Source organism: Diplotaxodon limnothrissa, linkage group LG13, assembly GCF_057381915.1.
Source record: "Diplotaxodon limnothrissa isolate DT_005_m linkage group LG13, D_limnothrissa_male_GT1.1, whole genome shotgun sequence".
NCBI lineage: Eukaryota > Metazoa > Chordata > Actinopteri > Cichliformes > Cichlidae > Diplotaxodon > Diplotaxodon limnothrissa.
In genome coordinates, this window is record NC_140608.1 from 25,748,790 (window position 1) to 25,769,709 (window position 20,920).

General features: G+C 39.3%; 1 protein-coding gene across 3 annotated transcripts in view; it reads left to right on the forward strand.

Annotated features, from left to right (window-relative positions):
• Positions 1 to 20,920, forward strand: part of rims1a (regulating synaptic membrane exocytosis 1a) — a 114,563-nt gene that overhangs the window by 23,239 nt on the left and 70,404 nt on the right. For all 3 annotated transcript variants that reach the window (XM_085368938.1, XM_085368937.1, XM_085368939.1), the window contains exons 3-4: positions 11,419 to 11,629; positions 15,941 to 15,952. In XM_085368938.1, coding sequence (XP_085225064.1) covers positions 11,419 to 11,629; positions 15,941 to 15,952 — 223 coding nt within the window. The remainder of the gene's footprint in view (positions 1 to 11,418; positions 11,630 to 15,940; positions 15,953 to 20,920) is intronic.

Genomic DNA, 20,920 nt, shown 5'->3' on the forward strand with positions numbered 1-20,920 from the left:
ATTATATGTTTATGCTAAAACCATGAATTGCTTGACGTACAGCTCAAATTTTATTGTATTTAGTTATAGTTGGTGTGTTCTGCTAACATAGCTGGTATTCCCATTAGGGCACCTTTAATGAAGCTAGCCTTAGCACCATATTAAACATCAAGTACAAACAAACACATTGACTTTGGATGAAAGTCTGCAATCTTCAAAATTCTGACACCGAACTCAATTACATGATGGGCTATATTCTTACTGTAAGTCTTCTTCTTGTTTGCAGAGACACAGCTCAACTAATCCATGATGACAAGGCAGGGAAAGTAAAACGAAATACAAAACACAAGAGACAAGAGACTATCAAAATAAAACAGGAAATCCAAAACATGAGAATTCTTAAATCAGAGATGACAACATGACAAAGGAAAAATGGAAGAGGAAGGATGAACTGAAATAAGAAATTGAATCTAAACTATAACCATTAACAAAACCTAGATAACTAAACTAGAATTAAGATGACCTGAGAATATAAACATAAAGAAACCAACCAGGAACTATCTGCTGAAAATAAGATTGCAAAACTCAAGATGTCCATCCGTCCATCCATCCATTGGATTTCCTCCAGGTTCTTATTTGGTTTCATGTCACAGGGGCAGCAGTCTAAGCAGAGATAACCAGACCTCCCTCTTCTTAGCCACCTCCTTCAGCTCATTGGAGGTGTTTGGCGTGGCCCAAGCCAGCATTATATTAATATTTTAAAACATTGCAGCTGAAATAAAAGCATTGAGCACTGTGGGACATAATAAACTGTTAATATCTACAGGAGAATTTTAAATGCTGATTAAAAATTAAAATGGTGTTATAGCAAAACAGGTGGTTGAACTTCATACATTCATTTAACCCACTGTTTTTCTAGATGCTAATTTGAAAATGCTGGTGGAGCCTACATCTGTTCGATTTGGCTGTGGCAGAAGTTGACATCCCCTCTCCATCATCAAGGCTTTCTTTGCCTTGTATTGTATTATTAAAAGTTATTAAAAACTTCTCACTTTGCTCTAAGTTCTCTAAATCATGGTCAGTAAGAGTAAACATATATCTTATGACAATGAAAGACAGAAGTTAATTTACTAGCTAATGGTAGTAAAAGGTGGAGAAACTGATCTCAGAGCAGTGATAACAGAGCCAGCGGTACCTTCATAGCACAGTGGTTTCTAGCAATCTCCCATGAAAGAATATAGATTTGTCCACATTGTGCATGTGCATATAACCAGAAGAAAGTTGCTGGCCTCATAGTAGAGCTGGGCGATATGAGATTTTTTCATATCACGATATGTTTTTTTCATTTCAGGCGATAACGATATCTATCACGATATAAGCCAAATAACTATATATGTAAGATTTAAATGTGCCGTTGCTCACAAGTAAAATGTGAAATAATCAGCAGCTTGTTTTGATTGAAATATTTATTTCCCATAATAAGTTCAACAGGGGAGATGTACTTAAGGAACATGAGACTTTTTCAGATAAATAAAGGCAAATATTGCAAACTACACAAAAGGCAGCCGCTAAAGCGTTTAAGTCTCAAAATAGAACAAACAAAACAGACTACTAAATTGTCAATTCCACTTAGAAATTATTAATTCTAAAAATAAATCTTAGTAAATTGACTAACTTTTGTCAATATCAAATAAACTGAGAACTAAAAGGAAATTCTCAATCTCTCCTTGTTGTATAGCTTAGCTTTTCAAACAGTTTTAACAGTTACTTTAGTCTGACAAAAGCCGAATGACGAATTAGCGCTTCCAGTCAGAGACTGAGCATGCACCGGTTTATTGTATTTCCAGGCTTGCTTTCGACACAATTTACAGTGCGCGCTACTCTGTTTGACTTGAAATAGCCGAAATACCTTCACACTACGGAACTTCTATGGCTCTTCTGTTCGACAATCTCTCCGGCATTGGAACCATCATCTGTTTTCTCTTCGGTAACCTTTGGTTACGCTCTTGGTTGATTTTTCTCTAGTTGGCACACTCATTTCCTCCAATACCCGGGCGGCACAGCGGCTGGCTGCTTCCCAAAACAAATACACATGTGCGGCCTGGCACTTGTGCTGTACGTAACAAGTCACGTGACGTGACGCTGCAGCTGTGATTGGTTCGGCTCTGCACTACTTAATTTGGATTGGCTGTTCTTTTTTTTTTTTTTTAAGAGGACAAGAGCGGTGAGGCCTATCACAATAGTTTAATTTTTCTATTGAGAAAAAGTTATTTCGCAATACATATCGTTATCGTTCTATCGCCCAGCTCTACCTCATAGGTTGAGAAGCTCAGTCCATTGTTAGTGAGACACAAACATACCCATAAAACTGAGCGATGCTATGGATTTCAGTAGAATCAAATATCGACATAACGATATATAAACGTCTATCGTTTCATTTTACGCTATTGTTTGTTTTGTGGTGTCGCAAAATAAACTGTTTACGGCAATATTTTTTCATCATTTTGATGGTCACTGAAGTGGCTATATTAATTTCTTAAAGTTCTCTCTTTCTCTTATATTTAATATAACCACACTACAGACGGACAAGCACCTGTTTTTATGCGTTGTCGTTAGCAACAATGACGGTAAAACCATCGCGTGTCCGCTTGTTTATTTTCCATATAAACCTTTCACAATAAAGGTCAAGATCCTGTTGAGACTTTTCAAAATAAACTGAATCACGTGAAAGAGTATGCATGCTGTAACACTAGGTGAGAAACTCCAAACTGTACTTTATTTTGACTCATTCCCACATATACCATCCTGCCTCTGTAAATGGGCGACTACTAAATGTGTATTTATCCACAGAAGAAAATAGTCCCACACCACGTCGTGCTGCATCTCCATCTGCTCATGTTGGAGATGTGTTTTACAGGAAAGATAAAACTCAGGCACAGGCTAAAATGCACTGGAGGTTTTCTGTATTACTTTCAATGAATTATTCTGACATTTTGTCATTAGATATTATCCCTGCAGAGTCAACACACACACACAGGTACGACTTAGTCTCTCATGTTTGTCTGGTTCCGTGGACATGGGCGCAAGAGTGTATTAAGGTGGCAAATCTGTCTGATACCAGGGGGCTTCTGCATCTTTTGTTCCGGAAGTTACCTGCATGTTATTATTATTTAACTCCTTGGGGCTGTACATACATATATATATATTCTCTCCCAGACATGGTGTATTGTATTATAAGGAGGGCCTGGCTTTGGTTAGTGTTCGCTCTTTATAATAGAATTTTCATCTGTTTGGAAAAAGCCTTACATCATTTAAATATGAAACATTTCTGAAAATGTTCCTATTTAGCATTATGCTTTAAGAAAGAAAACACACACACACACACACACACACACACACACACACACACACACACACACACACACACACACACACACACACACACACACACACACACACTACCCTCAATCCTAACCCTAGAAAGGTCACTGGCAGATGTTAAGAGGTTAAACAAAATAATGCAGGTTTGGGATTGTTCTTCTTTGGGTACAAGTGAAACACCCCAAAACAGGATTTTTCCATCTCAGTACCTGACTAAATGAGGAGTCCTTTTTTTGTAGTCTGTATCTGGTATGTGTATGCGATCCAAATCATTTCAGATTCTCACGGACAAAACTTTGGTTTCCCTTCATGCAAAGAGTCAGAGAGCAGAGCTTGTTAGTACTGCTCAGCTTAATTATGAGACACTTTATGTTAATGCTGTTTTCTGCTTTGAATCATGGATCCTTTGTTTAAAATATTTATATACATACACACACACACACACACACACACACACACACACACACACACGGTTTATTGTTTTAGTTGTTCAGCAGTGAGCTCCATCGAATGTTGTGATGGGAAAGTGAGGCAAGTTTGTTAGAAGCATGTGTGTGTTTGCAGAAGAAAGTGAAGAAATTACTCTCACTTTGCTTTAACCTTGTGTCTCACTACATTTGAATATGGATATTTTTCTTAATGAGCTTGCCATCCGTGTTTCTGTCGCTCTGTACGTTTCCCTCTGATCTTTTCGTTCACTGCCTCTCTTTCCCTCCCTCCACTCTCTGTCCTCTCACTCTCTTGCTCTCATTAAATCTACTACCATCCATGTCTGCATTTTCCAGGGCTGTTATTTGACGGAGATGGGTTTTTTTCTCACCTGTGACAGAGGATTTAATAACTTGATTTTCTAGATTTGTAGCAAAAACACACAGAAACAAGAGCACATTACTGTTCCTGCTGCCTAGTTTCTGTTGATATTAGATGAGACATCAACCGTGTTATGTGTATTGACATTGCATAGTTTGACCACCAGAGGGCAGTCTACAGTTTTTACATAACACGTGACAGCTAGCTAATCTGAGTAGAGTCTGGCTCATGGTGACTGTGGATGAATTTGGATGAATTAAATGAATTAAAATCTTTTCCTTTTCTCACTTGCGCAAAATTCCTCTAGTGGCTGTTTGGGGACTTTGGGGGAACTTTGAGAACCCTTGCTCATGACATCCCAAGCTGGGATGTCATGTGATCAAAATCCTTTGACCCATAACTGTAAATCACAGATAAAAAAAAAACATTTCAGGTTGGCTGTGGCCTTTGTGTATATACTGTATGTTCCTACTCCACGTGTTTTCTCAATGTTCTCTGGGTGATCTTGTCGTCCCTTCCTGCTCCCATATCAGCTGGGCTGAGCTCCATCCCCCCTGTGATCCTCTTCAGCAGCCATTCCCAAAGCCAAGAGTCCCGCGGCCACCTAAAAAAACAGAAAATCCCATTCGGCCCAGCCAATCTGAAATCTTCACTTTACTCAAAGTATAAGAGAAAGTGATGAATTTTCTTGAAATTTTTATTTAAGAAATGCAAACAACACAGGCTGTTAACTATAAATTGCTACTCTGTTGCTACCACCTACCACTGGCACACAAACTTTAATACAAGAGCAGTAGATTTAGGTCAGAGTAATGAGTAACATTAGAAACTAACCACCTCCTATCACCAGTTTTCATCTATTTTTTATACAAATACATTTATATAAATATGTAACCTTACATACTTAATTTCAAAGTTACTGTAGCCCACCAACAGTTCCTTCACGGCCCACCAGGGAGCATCGACCCACACTTTGGAAATGACTACTTTCAGAATAGAAGGCAAATAGCAGCATGGATGTAGGCTTGGATTTAGCATTTGGGATGAAAAAAACAATTTAAATACTGTTTTATACATTCTGCTGAAGTTTTATGCACCAGTTTAGACCCAACCTGTTTTTCTCTCAAGGAAAACATAATGTTTGGTACCAGCTGACAATTCAACATGACACAGTGAGGCTCTCTGTATCTCTGTCTTTACAATAACTACTCTTATCTTTTCTAAATCAAATCTAGCTGGATGTGTAGCTGTGGATCATATATTTGGTAACTGAACGGAAAAAAAAAATCACATTTTGTAAATATATCCAACCGTACGACTGGCCCCAAATGGGTGAGTTCACAGTGGCTACTTCCATCTTTTAAATACAGCCTGTGAGATGGAAATAATAGAAAAATAACAGACAAAGGTAAAATGTGTCAAAATGTGTGGAAAGGTAGAAGTTAAATGTTTGGGGGCAAAAATGAAAGAACTCACTGAACCCCCAACAAAGAATGATCTTGAGGATGGAGGAAAATGAGATGTAATAAGGATGAGCAAATGCCCCGATCACCTTCTGTGCATTTAATACTCGGAATACTTACTTCCAGCCAACATGGATTTATTAGACCTAATACCAATAGAAGCTATTTTGGACTGCAGCCATGCGTCATCAACAGTAACACCTCTGAAATAACAAATAAGATGCTGATAATCGTCATAAAAAGCTAAACGTAAATCCCTCTCGTGCTGAACCTGAACAGCAACATCTTATTCAGTTCGGGTTGAAGGCTTCCCCACGGACAACTGGTGTCATATTGATCAGATCGACAATACGCATAACCAACCACGCAGGCTCCATAAATCAAGTCCGTACTGGATACTGGTCTAAATCTATTAGCAGCTGACAGGAGCCGTGGGTTAGGACGGGCTCAGTGAGAGCCACGGATCAGGAAGTAAATCCTGCAGCGCTGCAGCAGCAGGTGACCTCTCTGTGCCCTTTGGCTGTTACTCCCAGGAAGTGTGTGTGTGTGTGTTTGAGCAGGTGCTAACATTTACAGAGGTAAAGCTTGTATTTCACCTACTGGGCCCTGACATCTCTGAAGGCTGTATTTAGAGGCAACGGTTTGTCTTGTTGCACCCAAAGGAGCAATGGCCAAATCTCAAGCAAACAACTAGTTGGTGGACTTTGATTACTCGGGCCTCAGCTGCTGGAACTTGTAGTTTTTTTTACCGCCTGAGCCGATGGGGGAGCATCCTGCACCGCTGAGCCCCGGTCTGTAAGTAGTGCTGCAGAAAATCGTGTTCTGTTGCGTTTAGCAGCTACAGTCGATGTTGTTCCTAAAGCATCTGAGGTAACGTTGCGCCAGGATGGAGAAGTTATGTTGTGACTGTTCACATGGGAACAGTCACACAGTACAAGTATCTTGTCTTCTGTTATCTGCTGATACAGATATCAGATGGGAGCAGGCCTGTCTGACAGACAGTGCTGTAACAGGGTTGGTGCTGTTATACGTAACCAGAACTGCCCAAAGTGTGATGGAGAGATAAGAATACATTTAAACTGAGAGCAATAAATCTAAAAACAATAACGGAGCATTAATATCTGGAGTGTCCTGTGTGTGATCCATTCCTCCGCCACAACCTCATCTCTGTATGCACTTTTGCTACCAGGCTGCCACAAAGGCATGGATTTCTGTTCGATGATTGTGATAAGGAGCAGTTTGTCTTTATGACAGTGCGATTAAACAGTTGGTGTTTCTTATATACTCCACTTCCCTGCTTCTCTTTTGTCCCTCCATTCTTTCACTTTTTCACTTTTCATCTCTTCATTTCCTCTTCCATCTTCCTCTGCTTTGCCTCTTCTTCTTCTTCCCTTTCACTTTCTCCTCTTCGCATTTCTTTTCCCCACTTCTGTTCTTCAGTCTCTCTTAGTTCTCCTCCCCCCACCATTCCACCTTGTTTCCTTTCCTCATTTCCCCTCCCTTTCTCCTGTCTTTTTAATCTTCATGTCCCCTTTTCCTTCTTTTGATTTCTTCATAGATCCTCTCTGTCTCTGTGACTTGTTGGTTTGTTTTCCTCTCCTCCCCTTTTTTCTTTTCTTGCCACCTCTTCTTTCGTTTCATCCTCATCTCTCCTCCCCTCGCTTTCCGCCCTCACTTCACCTCTTTGTTTTTCCCTTTCTTTCTCCCTACTGTATGTCCTCTCCTGTCGTCTTTCTTCTCATCCATCCTCCTTCCTTTCTTCTAATTTTACTACAACTTAATTTTTTGGGTCTTTTCTCCTTTTTCCCGGTTATTCCCCTTTTCTTCTATTCTTCTAATTATCTACTTTCTCTTCCTGTAAGGTCTCTTCCCACCTCTTCTTTGACGACTTGCTCCTTTCCTCTTTCTTTTCCCTCTCTAACACATCATAAATATTAATGTCACACCATCCCTAAGCTCACTGCCGTATTATTTCATTACTAGCAAAAAGCTGCTCTATGAGCACTTTTTTGCCAGGCCTGTGGCATTTAAGGGACACAGCACATGCACCGATTTCTTTGGTCAATAATTTAAGATTCCAGTTGTAAAACCTTAAATTGTACCCTACTCAGTTCACATCTAAATTTATCTGCAGGCTGATCATTAAACCACAGATTGTTGCATTTATAGTAATTTGCTTATATTTTAAATAAATATCTCTGTATAAATCTCTATATCTCTATTTTGTTTTCATGTCATTTAGCAGTACTTGTCACAGGGTTCACTCAGTCCTGATGGTCATCAAAAAATGTCTTGAGCTTTACCTCAATGAACTATTAAGCTGCTCTATATGTCCGTGATATTAAAGGACTTTATGTCTCATTCTTCATTCCATATTTAGCAGTGAGTTGAAAGAAATTCCCTCGCAGATACACATGTATGTGAGACTTCAGTATGGTTTGTCCACCCGTCGCTTGGCAAATTCAGTATCATGAGACCAAGACGAGGAAATGCTCAACCTGCTTCCTGTGGTGAAACAGTGAATGGACTAACAGTCAACCCGCTTTCATCTGCAGGTCATCACATACTGACGTTTGGTCAGGAGCACATGTGTGGATGTGCGGATTCACATTATGACCCGCTGGATGTTTTCTTCTGAAACATGCAGGGCAGGCAGAATTTTATAGGAGTTCTTTAATGTCTGAAATGGAAGGCGTGAAGTTTTTGGCAAAAGATGGTGTTGTCATGATGAGTCTAACCATGATCGCCAAAGAAACCTTCTGCAGATAGACAACATGTGCCATATTTGAACCTAAACTTTTTCATTTTAGTTTTTTTATTTAACGTCAAGTCAAAACAGAAAAAACTGGTCCCAGTCTGCCTTGAGGTGACTGTTGTTGTGATTTGGCGCTATATAAATAAAATTGAATTGAATTGAATAGATAGCACTGAAACACCTGCCTTCTGCCTGCCTCCCAACGTGCACTTTTTAAAGGTTTTTGTTCATAAACACATTGGTACAGGGGGGTATTGTGTGTTAAAAGATGACAAGAAGGGGCTCTGGACCATGGTTGTCCTACTTTTGTCTCCTTGTCTGTAAGTTTGCATTTGTTGCTGTTTTTTATATCGCGTGCTCTTCCAGGCTTTTAAAATTAAATCACAGTGTCTTTATATTATGATTGTAATAATAATAATAATAATAATGGATTGGATTTATATAGCGCTTTTCAAGGCACCCAAAGCGCTTTTACAATGCCACTATTCATTCACTCTCGCATTCACACACTGGTGGAGGCAGCTACAGTTGTAGCCACAGCTGCCCTGGGGCAGACTGACAGAAGCCAGGCTGCCATTTCGCGCCATCGGCCCCTCTGGCCAACACCAGTTGGCCAGAGGGGCCAACTGGTGTTGCGTGCTCTTCCAGGCTTTTAAAATTAAATCACAGTGTCTTTATATTATGATTGTAGTCATTTAACTCAATGTAGTTTTTAATTATGTGTAATTTGGCTGGTCTTCTTCAGCTCTAATAAATGCCTGTAGCCTAGTACATGTTATCCCATATGGAAAAGATGTATATAAGTCTTATAAAGTTTGTATCTGTCTTGTGTGAAACTTGTATGAAAAGCATACAAGAGTGAAAACAGATATAAGATCCCTAGAAAAATTATATAAATGAAACTTGTATGTTTTGGATACTTACTAAAACAATATACGAAAGTGGCCACTTTCATGAGTAAGTCATATAAGCCTTCACTATATGAAGTAGGCCATCTTATGCAAGCCTTTTATAAGTTTTTACTATTTCTTTTCCATATGGGAATGCCGAGTAGTGTTTGGAAGTGAAACATAAAGAAGTACATCCTCTGTCCTCTCCTTATTCATCAGCTCTTCTCCTCTTTGGTCTGTTTCCCCTCTATTTGCTCTCTCCTCAATCTCCACAGTGTGAAATCCAATTAATCAGCATACTGTAATGCCTTTGATAAAACCAATACTCTTCCCCTCTCTTTCTCATATCGATTCGAAGAGTTTCTTGTGTTGGCAAAGCAGCCTGAAACAAAAGCACACACACAAAAAGAGTTGACTGCACCAAAACACAGAGAGTGTGGAGAGTGGCTGGTATCGACTGAACTTAATGCAACAACTGTCTCCTTCATACTGTGGTTTCAGTTCATTTCTCCTCCCCTTTCTTTATTATTTATCCAGTAAAACAATCATTCTTTTGTAATTTCTTATTGTATCTTTCTGTCCTTTAACTTTTTGCGTTTGCAGTGATCCACAGTGTGTGGAATTACTGTGGAAGGCTTAAACCTAGTGGATCAAAGCAGTAGTATTCTGTGGATTTATGATTTTTCCATAACATTTGTTTTTGTTTTTGTTTTGTTTTTTTTACAGATGCAGCAGGATCTTTATTTCATTCTGTTTTTTTGCCACATTAAACATTACAGCGATCAGACATAACATTATGACCACTGACATGGGAAGTGAATAACACTGATTATGTCTTCATCATGCCACCTGTTAGTGGGTGGGATATATCAGGGATCAAGTGAGTATTTTATCCTCAAAGTTGATGTTAGAAGCAGGGAAAATGGGAAAGTGTGAGATTTTGAGTGAGTTTAACAAGGTTCAAACTGTGATGGCCAGATGACTGGGCCAGCTTTGGGCATCTCCAAATCTCCAGCTCTTGTGGGATGTTCCCAGTCTGCAGTGGTCAGAACAGGGGTGAACCATTAACAGGGTCATGAAAGCCAAGGCTCACTGATGCACATGGGGAGTGAAGGCCGGCTGTGAGGTCCGCTCCAACAGACGAGCTACTGTAGCTCAAATTATAGAAAAAGTTACGGCTGGTTCTGGTAGAAAGGTGTCAGAATACACAGAACATCACAGTTTGTTGTGCATGGGGCAGCAGAGTTGCAGACCAGTCAGGGTGGCCATGCTGACCCCTGTCCAAAAGCAATAACAATGTGCACATGAGACCTGGACAATAGAGCAATGGAAGAAAGTGATCAATCATTTTTTTTTTCTTCACATGGATGGCTGGGTGCATTTGTGTCCCTGACCTGGGGAACACCTGGCAGCAGGATGCTCTTCTGCATGAGGACTAAACCAGCAGAGGCAGTGTTATACTTTGAGTATTAGCCAGTTAGATTAACCAGCCTCAAGTGGTTGTTAGAGAAACTACAGTTTAAGGCAGTGGTGTTGCTGCAAAGCAGTTCTTTTTTACTTAGGTTTATAAAACAAATCTTCTTGGTTAAGTTTATGAAAAGCTAACGGTTTAGGTTAAAATATGCATGCTGGACTCTTTCTTGGTTTTTAATGTGGGTAGAACCGCAAACTTGTACTTTACCTCCCAGTCCACAGAGTGGGATGAGTGCACATTTAATAAATTAACCTTCATAATGACGCTGTGGATGCTAGCATTAAAAAAAGTTATACTCTTGTTCTAATTAGTAAATTGTAGCATTGGTGACACATAAATCCACAGCTCAAACCATTGCTGTGTTTAGCATTACAGAGACGCGCATTGTTGCTGAGGATGGTGAAATAGAAAGTAAAACATGTCCTCACAAACTAAAACGGTAAAGAGCTCGATTACGACACAGTAAGGAGTAAAATACGCTTGGACTGAAGTGAAAAAAACACCAGTGAAATTCAAGAGAGCTTGGGTGACATTTGACACATCCTTTCCTTCAAGTGTATTAGCACATTTCGTTTTTGAAATGTATCCTGAGATGGTAACTTATAACGTGGCCTCCTTTCAAAAATGCAGAAGTCTTCATGCTTCTGTTTGATTTTATTTTTGCAGAGGTATCCAGCAGCAGTTATCCAGCTACAGAGAGACTGTGATCCGACAGGCCACGGCAGCGGCAGGCTCGGCCGTTCACCGCGACGACGCGCCGACCTGTGGCATCTGCCACAAGACCAAGTTCGCAGATGGCTGTGGGAACCCGTGCTCGTACTGCCAGACCAAGTTCTGCGCTCGCTGTGGGGGGCGTGTGTCCCTGCGATCCAACACGGTGAGGGAAGGCTACACTTTCTCAGCACAAAAACACATATTTTTATCCTTGTGAAGTAGCACACAGCAATATAGCAAATATTAAACCTGCCCTCACAAAAGTGTGATGCAGTATCCTCCACACGTTTCAGTGTGAAGGGCAAAAAGAATAGAGGACAAAAGATAATACTTTGATCGTTATTAAAGGTTGAATTGAAACTCATTCTCCTAAACAGCAATATGCATCAGTTCCCGGACAGAGCTGCAGCTGTCTGGAAGAAATACGGCACTGTCACATTTGAAGAGTTTGGATATTAAAAAGTATCACAAGTATAATATCGAGTGATGTACACGCTCTTTAATTTGTATATTTTCAATATGCATTCTTTTCTGTATTGTAAAAAAGAACATGATCACAATCCTACAACCCAAACTGCTTTATACGTTAGTAAAATGAACAGTATACAGATACAATAATACAGAATTAAATAGGTTAATGTAAAAAACACAGTAATGTATATTAGGGCTGCCACGATTAGTCGACTAGTCACGATTACGTCGACTATCAAAATCGTCGACGACTGATTTAATAGTCGACGCGTCGTTTGAAGCTTTGTAAGATCCCAAAAGACGCAGGAATAAGTAGCAGGATTTAAGAGTGTAATAACGGACTGAAACAGAAGATGGCAGCACTGCATGTACAAGGATGCCAGCTGCCGTTAAACCCCGAAGAAGAAGAAGCTCTGTCCCAGAATTCATAGCGCCCGGCTCAGTTTCCAACAATGGCGGCAGCTAGTTAGTTTTAATATTACTCTTATTATTCTTTCTGGGTCACAAAATAAACGTTTAACATATTTTCAGGCGAGAATGTAGCTGTGTAAACCTCAAATATCGGCTCAGTTTATCAAGACACCACATATTTTCAAAAGCGCTCCGACGTTTTCGGAGACGTCTGTTACCCGCTAGCTCGATAGCTAACTGGGGGCAAGGCTAACTAGAGCCGTGAGAACACCGGACTCCCGGCCGTCACGTAGATAACTTTAAAATGTTATTGTTTGGCTTTTTTTTTTAGTATTTTATTTGTTCCTGAGTAAATCGGTTTGGCTGAGATTAAAGTTATAGTTTTTACACAGCTGAATAAACGTCAAACAGACAGCTGATTATCAGAAGTGTGAGATGCTCCAGAATTTACTCCGGTGTCCTGTTATATTTTAGATAGCAAGGAGTTTATTAAACTTCACCGAAACAATCTGCAAGTTTAATTAAAATTTAATAAACTACCATCTTGTCTTTATTTTTAGTTAGCACCTTAAACACTTAAAGCTGTAAGCTAATGATAGTTAGATAAGAGCAGATGCTGCTGGTGCAACCTACAGCTTGTAGGTTTTACGTCCAATGGGTGATGATCTGATTAGTCGACTAATCGCAAAAATAATCGGTGACTAGTCGACTATCAGAATAATCGTTTGTGGCAGCCCTAATATATATATAAACACAGAAGTATTTTCCTTTTATTAAATTTGTGTGTACACTATACTGAACTAAGAGATATGCAGAGTTTTATTCCTAGGCGTCCACTGACCCACTTTCGAGCCTTTTTTTCAGACATGGCAACGTTAGAACAGGAATATTTCAAAGATAAAAGCCTGACATTTTCACTGATCTTTCTCAACATCAAAATGAACCACAATCTGTCATTTGGGACAGATTCCCCAAAAGTATTGGCTACTAATAATATGAAAAAATAAAACTCCAGCAGTCCTGCAAAATCCCATATTTGAGCACACCTTAATACGAATATTGAAAAAGACAGTCAGTGACCATTTCTGATTGGCATATAGTTTAATGTAAAATAAAGCACGCGCAATACTTTTTAACATAAATTTCTTAGTTGCAAAAATGACTCCAGCATGAATCGACTTGTTGTATTTGCTGGATTGAGCAAGTACGACAAGTTGTGCCACTAAAGCAAAAATCAGCATGTCGTCTTGTTCAGCAGGAACAAAATACCGGAGATTCCAGATGGCGCTCTAATCACAAGTCAGAAAATAAGTTATTTAAATATGTGCATACATTTCATTAAAGACCTGGGTCACTAAAATCTCAAATCATCACATTTTTACAATAGTTTCTGCTCAGCCATCTCTGATTTGCATTAAAACTGAACGACCCAAAGTTTGGACATGTATAATGATTGCTAGGAAATTTGAGACGGTTGAGCAGCAGGAATGTTTGATTTTAGATGGACTGATGCTGTTTGTGCCCAACCTACGCATGTTCGCTTTCCTGCTGAGTTTATGCTGTTATCCTCAAGATTCAAGCCTTATTTGATGCAATATGTTTTTTTTTCTAAATTATGGTAATGTTGTAAACACGAATAAGTAATTGAAATTAAATCTACACTCAGTATACTTCCTACAAGCAGCTGGTGATAAAAGCACGCACTGAACATCACATCAGGCCTCAGGTGTTGGAACTCAGATGGAGCTGATGAGCCGTGGGTCGTACTGTATGTGCTCTCGAAATGTACTGTATCTGAGCTCTGTGTGTGTTACCATGTGTGTGTGTGTGTGAGAGACCTGGTAAAGGTTAATTGGGCATTAGACTGAGCAGTGGATGGGAGAGGGGGGTGTCTCTCACTCTGTCTCGCTCTGCCAGGGGTCCGGAGGTGCCCTATACACACACAGTGGGGTGTATGTGCGTGTGTGGTGATGCTGGGAGGCAAGTCTTCCTCTGAAATAAGTGACATCCCGTCTTACCCCCCAATCCCCACATCCCCTCCCCTGAATTGTCGCTGTGGCATTTAATGACCTCACACACGCAAACACACAAATGCTCAAAAGTACATCCTAATTAGTTAGTGGCTAACGTGGGGAGAGTTCAGCAGGGGGGTGGGGGGTGGGGCGTTACATTTAGTGGAAACTTTTTGAAAGGTACATTGACAGGTACGCACACATACACACAAGCAGACTCACAACACTGTTTATTAATGTTTGTTTGACTTTCTGTTTAATTATACTTTGTTAACTTTGCTCAGTGTGAACAGAAAACATGCGTTACGACTCAGGGAAGACATGAAATTACTCAAGAATACCGGCTTGAGTTTTACCACCACTGGACATTCACTCAAATAACTAAAGGAATACAATCATTTATACAGAAGCAAATCTTTTTCAGTTTCCTTAACGAGACAGTCAAACAGAAAAATTAGTAATATTCAGTTGTTCAGTGCCCATTAAGATACAAATCTGTGTCTTTCTAAATCTACATCTTTTGGAGACACAGAATTGATGATTATTTTTCATTCAGTGATTGCCAAAACTTTGGAGAACAATTAAAAAATACACATTTTGACAGCACACAGCTCAAGTTCACCAAAGATAGTCATCACCGAAACCCAGGACAGGGTTTTAAAATAAAGTTCTGCTTTAACTGTTATAGTTTCTGTTGCAGAATCGGAGCCTTGTGTCTTTTATCATGTCTCTTTCTCTAGAGCCAGATTCATTAGCGGATTAGCTTAGGTTTGTTTAAAGGTTGTAGATTGATCACACTTAGCCTAACGCTAATTTAAGTATATGCCTACCTCTAAAACTCAATATTAAACTAAGTGTTGGTTTAATCTGTACACAAACAGCACAGTTTTGATTTTAGATGGAGTCAGCTGTGACCAGAGATTGCTACTACTTGTTGCTAATGTTTGTGGACAGTCTGTAGTCTGTTAATCACTTGGGTTGCCTCAGTGGCTTAAAGATTCATTTTAGGTTGAGAAGAAGCTGTTACATTACTATATTGTTATTGTTACTATCTAGTGAACTCGAAATGAGCTGGTAGGTAGGCCTTTGGACAGAGTAAAGAGCTTTCCTATGGCAAGCTAAGCTGTCTGCTTTAGCTCTATATGCTTTTAAACAATGAAATAGATTATGTTCATATTTGTGAACTGAGGATAGAGCGGATAGATTTTTGTATTCTTCTTTCAGCTTGAAGTTGGTTTATAGTTTTGCTTTAACCTCATTTTCATAAATCAGAAACATTCCGTTTTAATTTAGGGAGGCTATAACCATGCACGAATCTTGTCATGTGCTGTTGTAGGCCAGCAACTGTTAGGTATTTGTGTTTGTGGTGGATGTAAATGAGGAATTTTAAAGGGCAATGCATTTTCATTCATCTTCAGTGATGGGAATATTATTGGAAACTGAAATATCTGCGTATGACAGTGTTTGTGACTTGCAGGCTTGCACAGTAGGATCATTGCCATGCTTTCAGATACCATTTTTTTGTTCACATTCTTTCTGTCTTTCTTTTCATTATACATGGATGGCTGACTGGGCTGCAGGAGGACAAAGTGGTGAGTGATGCATCTTTTCTTCTCTCTTTTCTGGAGCACATAACTCTGACCAAAACCTTTAAGAAAATACATGTACATAAAACAGACCCTGTCTTCTGTCTTCACGCGTCTATTAGTTCTATTGTGAAAATATTACCTTATAAATACAGCACAATTACAATTTAATTTATGGCATGATAACGAGACTAAAACAAAACACTCATCTGCTTTGATGATATTCTTGCAGTCAGATGCACGCTGCCACCTCAGAGGTAGATGATGCACACAGACCAATACACTGTATGGACAACTTTAGATTTGCAAATGAAAACATGTGGGAGGAAGTGGCAGCAGTCCTAGGCAAACATAGGGAGATTACAAGGCCCAGAAAAGAAACATACTCATCATCTTGACATTTAAGATGTGTAATATTGTCAGTGTGGGACAGAGCTTAGTTATTATACATCTTTTTAGAAAGGGATTTAGTAGTTAACTGGAAGCATCTTCACAAGTAGTTAACAAAATCCTAATTCTTGCAAGAAATGGATATTGTGTTTACGTATTAATAGCTGGTGTGTCTGTTGTTGTTTACCTATCCTTGGTCATCTCTCATTTGTTGATTGTGACATGTTTGCTTTGTAGCTAGCTTATGGTGTCTTTTTAAAGCAGGATTTGTCTTTTTTGGGAACACCTGTCAACATATTCAGCATATATTCACTAGCTATCTAGCTATAGTACTGATTTACAATAATTTCAGAGACTGCGTCTTCAAAAAGCAAAAACTGTATCTGATTTATGTTTGTCTGTTAACCCTTTGGTGTTGTCTCCTAAGCTGTCGGGCAACCACGTTTCTAAATCTAGCTTTAATTGCCCAGTTTTTGCAAATGTTGACCTGTTGGACACTAAAACTGACCCAAAGAACCCACAACTAACTTTTGTACATGCTGAAATGGGGCAAGCATATCAAAACGTGCAGCCTAGCTTAATTAACACCTTACTGGCTGTCATATGTGGCTTGTATGTTGGGATTACTGACCCACGAGTGTTTCGGTGCATTGGTCCCTACTGTAAACTTCCTCATTGTCATTAAGCCTGGTTGTTCAACATGATACTGCATGACAGGCGTACCTGGCAGAGATGCCTTTAACATCTTCCCCTACTTGTGTAGTTGTGTGTGGGTTTAGAATTTTTCTTGGCCTTGGCTGACTGTCCTTAGGGCAGCTGCCAAACCAGCACTTTGATCTTTATTGGCTGGGCTGGATTGCCACGAGTGTCCATCAGTGCTTTGGTGTGCTGTACATAGTGGTCCCACTCCCTGCTAAAGCTTGGTACGCGAGGCACTGGCTCTAAAGAGGAAAGTTTTGGCTGAATGGAGGCCTTATGTAGCCGGATACTAGACCAGGTTTGAATTACTCTTGACATGGATTCATTTAATTACTTTAATTTTGGCTGGCACAGTGAACCAAAAGTTACTCCCTGCTTTGTCCACTCCACTCAAATATAACACTCAAAGTTAAATTGAAGCACTGGCAAGTATAATTCTTGCTGTGAGTGATATAATGATATGTATTATGTAGTATACTATAAATGTTTTTAATAGTGTTTCTAAACAGGGTCATGTTTGGTCTATGAAGTCGCACACACTTGAATTTATTTCAGTTCACAGAAAACAATGACTGGTTAGCAATTCAAGATAATGACAAAAAATCTGAAAAAACTATAAGAGAGCAAAGGTGACAATTGGCAGTGCATATTATTATATAATGCATTTTGTACCGTTGTCATTGTTATTATTAATCTTTCATGCCATGGATGTAATACAGTTTTATATGAAATGCCCCCCCAGCAGGAGTGGCAGGCTCGTGAGGGCTCATGACGGCCGCTCTCAGGGGCAGAAGCAGTATTAGTTGTTGGCAAATCACATGATGAAGTGCTAGTTGTTGTCATGATGGTTTCCTGAAGATGTAGGTGGCAGAATGTTTCCTTGTCCTTACCCTTGTGGAATTTTGGTCAAACAGAAAATTGTTCATTCGATACCTTGGCTGATTGGGACCCACACCCATTTTCGCACCTTGGCTCGTGTGATTAGGCAGAGGATCAATAGGGGGTACATGACCCTCTTGGGGGACACTCCCATAGGGCTTAAAAATCTGGGACTCTCCACGATTTGACCTTAGAACTCAAGAAGCTGAAGAAGCTTCTCAGGTGAGAGGTAAAACGTCTTCAAGAAACTTAAAGAAGTCCAGACACTTTTCTTTCCAAGCTCCTTAGACTACAATGATCTGGATGACTGATGACCTTCCCAGTCCATCAGTTTAGTCAATCAGAACTACGCTATAGGGTGTAGTTTAGAATGAACTAGATCTTTCATGTTAGTTGAATTTTGCAGTTTCTTTGGACCAGGACGTGTCCTCACAATGACCTCACCAGCCCAGTGCAGTTCGTGGGAACACAAAGACCTCAATTACAGTTTAAGTGTCTGTGATTCCACGCATAAACCTCGTCTTCACACGGTGAGCATGAGGGTCCATTTGGACATCTGCATGCTTGCCAATTTTTTGTGATTGTGCAAACTGAGCTGTAGAGATTTTACAATGCACCAACTGCGCATGCACCCCAGGCAGTGGACAAGTCAACAAGTATAACAGGCATGAATGCAAGTCTGCCATCTTAGATTTTAACTGGCATACATTTAAAAAGTTTTAATGTGTTTTTTTTAAATACTTTCTCACTTTTTTAGTTTCTATAATTTATTTTTTTCACCATTATTTGGTATTCAGGTCTAGTAACAGGGTTTTCGTTAGTAAACACAACTCATTGTATTTCTGCATAGATTTTATCAGCCTTTCTAAAACAGTTTGACATTTTTCCATTGTTTAACTACAGCATTTGCTTATTTGCTGTTAAAATCATACCCAATTGATTTTGCAATCATTAAGCTAGCTAGCATACAACAATCTTTAACTTTTATGTTTTGCGCTCCTTCAAATTTGGAATTGCTAGGATGTTGAATATGGAGCTGTCAGGCAGAAGGAAAAGAGGAAGAACACAGAGACGTTCATGGGTGTAGTGAAGGAGGACGTTAGCGTGACAGAAGAAGATGCTAGGTATATGGTGTGATGAAGGCGCAGCCAACGGAAGGACATTAAAATATAGAATATAATTTTTGTTTCCATAACCACTCAGCAATATGACCAGAATCTAATATTCTGACATAAGACATTTATCGTCTCAACAACGATATACATCACAAAATTTTACATTTTCTGAAAATTCTCTGAATCTCGGGCAACTTGATTTGCGTGAAGTCTTTTTTTTTTTTTTAGCTGGTCGTGTACCTGAAGTCAAGTGTTTTGACCGATGCATGAAACTATACATTTTTAGACATTTTCTTTGTGGGTATTTATTACATGGTGTGCTCCGGGGAAAAGCCCGCTCTAATGTTTGAATCTAGGGTCTATTTTTTAGCACCTCTTTTTTGCTTCTCATCCGTGCACACTCTGCTTACTCTTTCACGTGATTCAGTTTATTTTGAAAACTCTCAACAGGATCTTCAGCTTTATTGTGAAAGGTTTATGTGTAAATAAGCGGACAGTGGAGCACGCAATGGTTTTACCTTCGTTGTTGCTAATGACAACGCATAAAAACAGGCACTTGTCCTTCCGTAGTGTGGCTATATTAAAAATAAGAGAAAGAGAGAACTTTAAGAAATTAACACTACAGTGACCATCAAATTGATAAAAAATATTTCCGTAAACAGTTTATTTTGCGACACCACGGAACAAATGATAGCGTAAAATGAAATGATAGACGTTTTCATATCGTCATCCGATATATATCGTTATATTGAACAGCCCTATCACTCAGGATGTTTTTGTATCATTTTTTCTTTACAACTCTTAATTCTCCTCTCGTAACAGCTTTAACACCACTTTGCCATTTTTGTATTACATTGGCTACAATCATGTTTGAACTGGCAGCGCTTACCGCACAAAGTTGTTGGTGTTTCATAACAGCAACCAAAAATACTAATGCTTTTAAAAATGAACACTTTCAATAAGTCATTGTTAAAAAAAAGAACACTTTTTTCATTAAACAGTCCAAAGTAATATAAAGCAGGAAACTGAAAAAAACACTAATAGTCACTATATTTTTCCCTGTCATTCTCACATGTGTCTGCTTAATTCGTTGTGTTATGAAGTGTGGTAGATGGATGGATACAACGATAAATAAAGTTTTAATAGGCACAGGGATGTGAAGCGTGTGGTGCACGCAGGCTAGCGTGTTGTGCTAATGATATTCAGTGCTCATTATCTGCAGTGATACCTGTGCTCTAGTGGAGAGATGAGTGCGTGTTGTTGTACTGAAGCCAAGTGTTTCTCACAGAGAGGGCCATTTTTGAAGTCTTGATTCTTCCTCTCATGGGGAACTACAGAAGAGCTGTTTGTGTTACTTCACCGTCACACATGCACAAATACACAAACACCTCTTTTCCCTCTCTTTGCTTTCATTGTAATGTCCAGGGCTGTATTTCTGTTGGGGGGGGTGGGTTTTATGTGACTGTAACTCAGCTCGGTGCTGGTAGATTGCTGTTTTTAGACCAGTTCTCATTCAGAATTACTGGCAGGGATGTTTACAGACTATAGATGCTGTTAATTTTTAGAAATACAAAACTTTCAGAACTCTAAAGGCAAATCGAGAAAATGCAGACATTACATCTTCCTTTTTCCTAATAATACATTTAGGAGTTAAATTATTATAAATTATTATGAAGTTAATGACCATTAACATTAATTGTTTCTGATTGCTTAAGGTTAGGGTCAGCTGCTTTAGTATTACTGAAATATACAACAGGTGCAACAATGAGACAACCCCCAATCTCCCTCCTCGTCATTTCTGACTGTTTTTCATTAGTTTTGTATTTGGCTAGGGATCATGATACCTGGACCTACAGAGGCTGAAGAGGTAGTTCAGCTCCTCCAGGATGGC